The sequence below is a fragment of the Dendrobates tinctorius genome, unplaced genomic scaffold (genome assembly GCF_039654945.1).
Source record: "Dendrobates tinctorius isolate UK_male_01 unplaced genomic scaffold, ASM3965494v1 ptg000011l, whole genome shotgun sequence".
NCBI lineage: Eukaryota > Metazoa > Chordata > Amphibia > Anura > Dendrobatidae > Dendrobates > Dendrobates tinctorius.
In genome coordinates, this window is record NW_027361679.1 from 112,359,580 (window position 1) to 112,363,330 (window position 3,751).

Consider the following 3,751-nt stretch of genomic DNA (forward strand, 5'->3'; position numbering starts at 1 on the left):
AGAATGTGGTCATGTACAGCTGCTATATATTTAGCTATGGATTGCAATGCCCTAAGCTCTGCCTAGAGGTTGTATTCTACCACTCTGTCCTTAGGCTAAATACAGAATCTATCTGATACAAACAGCAACAAACAGGATTAGCCCTTAGAATGAATGTTAGTATGATGGTTCAGCATCAGCACCAGTATCAACACTAGAGGACTATGATTAGTTAAACTGTGCACACTCAAGTGTCAACTGTCCTTGTAAGGCAAGCGCAGCGGCACCAGTCCTTTAATAACCTCTGATAATGTAATGCGGCCAGCAATCACAGTAATGCCAATACTAAGATGGCTACTTCATTAAGGTGACTGGCAGGTAATCCTCATATGCTTATTGGCTGTGTAAGAGGTGCCCAACATGCAAGGCGGATATTTGAGCTTCAAATCCGAGCACCATCCATTGTTTGTTGAGTGTTGAGCACCAGATACCCGAGTTACATCCGAGTATAACTGAGATCGTTCGCTCATCCCTAGTATAGACTTGATATTTATCAGCGAGTTTGATATTTTTATAATGGTATGTGCAAACAACATCATATTCAGGTGGAACTGCATGGGAACCACCTGAATAAGCTCTAACAAAACCTCCATAAGAATGAACGTATATACAACAATGTAGAAGATGTCTTGCTGTGCACAGGTTCATTCTTTCTAAACTTCTTTTATTCAATTCAGGCTTCAAAAGTCAAGAAGCGGATAAAAGAAGTGACCTTCTTCAGTTAGCAACTTTATATGTAAAGTTAAACAAAAAAGACACGAGCAACTAAAAAAACTAAAAGGAAGAAAAAGAAAACACTTTCTGAATAAATTGCAAGCGTTTCTCTTTAAGTGTATTTTTCTTAAAACACTATGTGGGTATGTTGGTGTCTATAGGATGCCCTATGCAATTACGAAAGTAGACCTCATTTCTAGCAAGTCATTTAAATAATTAAAGTGCCTTCGCCACTCGGGGTCCACCGTGTGGCAGGTGATATGACGGCTGCTAGAGAGGCAGAGCACTATGGTATTAATGTGAACGGGGTTAACTACATCCGGAGTGCACTGAAGCAGGCTCTGTTAAAGACACAGAGCCGCAACCTTAACACTAGGACTACTGGACTCGTGACCCCGCCTAGAACTACTGAAAGGAGTCATTTTGACTCCTTGCTTGTTTTCGTTTATTTTTAGAGTTTCATTTGTGGTTATTTATTAATAATTATATTTTTTGTAATGTATTATTATTGTGAGATCCAACAGTAATGCTTTTGATTGTTTTTTTTCTGCTTTTCTTATTTTTCTACAGAAAATAACAATAATTATAATAGACGTTTTTCAAACATTTTTTTTTATTCAAGTGCACACATATAAACAACAACTGAAGAACAAAAAGCAGAGAAAATGTAGGTGGAGGAGCATAAAAATGAAAATATGGCGCAGAATTCACCTTCTAAACATTTGGTGTTTCGCATTTTAGGCATTGCCTTTGATTTATGGCAGTACATTGCCCACACAAAGACTTACCACAAGTCTTACAATTGCCGACAGATCTATTTTTCTTGCACTTTTCTTTGATCTGGCAAAATTTTGTTTGAACCATCACTTCTGAGCATGTAGAAACTTGGGACGTGGAACCCTTTTCCCTATCTGTGACATAAGGACCACTCAACTCTCTCACAAGAGTTTGCAAAAATGCCTTGCGTGACATTTTTTGGTGGGTAATCTCCTTGAATATTATCCATGCATTTATACCCGCAAAGTCTAAGGCATTTTCAAATGCATGAACAGGGTCAGCTAAACGGTCCTCAGCACGGCGTGTGTCATCTTTGCCTAGATAAGGGAAGCCATTTGCCAGATATTTGCTCTCCTTATCAACAGCTAGCCAATATTTGTGGCCATATTTATCTGTTTTGTAAGGCATGTACTGCGTGAATGGACACCTAGTTTTGCTTGGGAAAAGTTGCTCATCCACCGTTATGTATGGGCCAGGTTTGTAACACGCAATACAATTTTCAATAAACCTGTCCCACACAGTAGAAAATAGAGCAAACTTGTCCGTTTGCAGTCTCTCTGATCGAGTAGATTTCTCATCAAATCTGAGAAACCTCATAATTTCAACAAAGCGGTCCCTAGACATTGTCGCTTTGCAAAACGGTATTCCCCAGTCATTACACCAAATACTGCTAATCGAGTGACGGTTCGTGCCAGATATTCCACGAGCATAGAATATCGCAATGAATGCATCTAGCTCCTCATCGGATAGAGTAAACTGTAAATTATTGTTCCTGCATGCTTCTGCAAGCGTACAGTTCTTTATATGTGTCAATATATATGAATCAAAAAATAAACGCCATGCGCTCAAAGGACTATCGATAATGATATTTCTTCTGGCGTATCCTGTAGGGCCAGGTGCCTCTCGAAGAATATTTTGGCTGGCACGCCTACCAGGCAAGTGTTCTCCAATTTCAACAGGTTTCCATTGAATACCATCCGCTGAAACTAGTATTCCTTCAGATTCGCCTTCTCTGGTGTTTGTTGTTGCCTTACCTTCGCCGCCATCGTTATCTGTTGTTCTTTCATTTCTGGGACGTTTTGCTGATTTTTTCTGTCCACGACCAGGAGGATGGTCACGAGGCAACATAACTGCATGAGCCCGATCCCCAGTTGATGTGCTTGGAATATCTGGAAAAAAGTTGATGAATATTTAGAATTTTTGTTTTGTAAGGGTCCGTGCACACTGGCTGGATTAGCGGCGGAATATCCGACCGGATATTCTCACCACAATCCGGCCCGTACCTGCCCGCTCAGGTACAGAGCGGAGTTTCACACCTGAACCCCGGGCTGGAGCCGCTGTCTGGGACGGAGCCGTGCTCGCGCGTAAGCAAGCGCTGCTCTGTCCCTGACAGCGGCTCCAGCCCGGGGTTCGGAGCGGAGCTTCAGGCATGAGCGGGCAGGTACGGCCTGTATTGCGGCAAGAATATCCAGATGGCTATTCAGCCAGAATTCTGCTAGAGTGCACAGGCCCTAACTCAGTGTGTGGAAGAACAAATAAATACACATAACTACTTACCTTCTGGATTTGTTCCTTCTGAGTCTTCAGATTCACTTGATATGTTCTGAGGAATGAAATCTTCATCACTGTCAGAATCAAATACATGTTCCTGCAATTCGGATTCGGATTCATCCTCCGGTATGGATTGCAAAGTAGCCAGAATATCCTGAGGCTTTATCAAACGTCTTCTCTCCATATTCCTCACAAATTCCATAATTCTATATAGTTCCCTGCTGAAAAATAGAAATGAAATGAAAACTAAAAGAAATAATAACTGTTCTGCCACCTTCAAAAGTAGGTGGGCTGAATCAGTTGACAGACAGCTAAACTATTTCATAACAATTCATACCTGTATGAGTCTTCAGAGCTCCTATGTCTGCGTCTGTTCTCTTTGTCTCTTCAGCTGAACTGAAAGTAAAGTTACTATCCAGAATACTGTCTCCTGCTAGGACCTTAGAAAAACACCACCCTTCATTAGCATAAGATAAGAGCCTAGAGTAAACAAGCTATTTTGTTCAGTATTACACAGTAATACAAGCAGGTAAAACACAAGGAAAATGTGAAAAGTTGACATGTAAATTGAACTACATCTATATGAACATCAGGGTAAATAAGACAGAGTGAAAAAATTATGCACAAAACTTTATAGCAACATTTAGTGACAAAAGGACCTCAAAATATA

The 3,751-nt window shown here is 40.7% G+C and overlaps 1 protein-coding gene across 1 annotated transcript; it reads right to left on the reverse strand.

Annotated features, from left to right (window-relative positions):
- Positions 1-341: 341 nt before the first annotated feature.
- Positions 342-3,454, reverse strand: LOC141100505 (uncharacterized). The gene is made up of 4 exons (XM_073589073.1): positions 3,419-3,454; positions 3,088-3,302; positions 1,696-2,699; positions 342-626 (listed from the first exon to the last, which is right to left on the reverse strand). The coding sequence occupies exons 2-4, from the start codon at positions 3,281-3,283 to the stop codon at positions 342-344; spliced, it is 1,485 nt and encodes a 494-aa protein (XP_073445174.1). The 5' UTR covers positions 3,284-3,302; positions 3,419-3,454.
- Between the last annotated feature and the right edge of the window lie 297 nt (positions 3,455-3,751).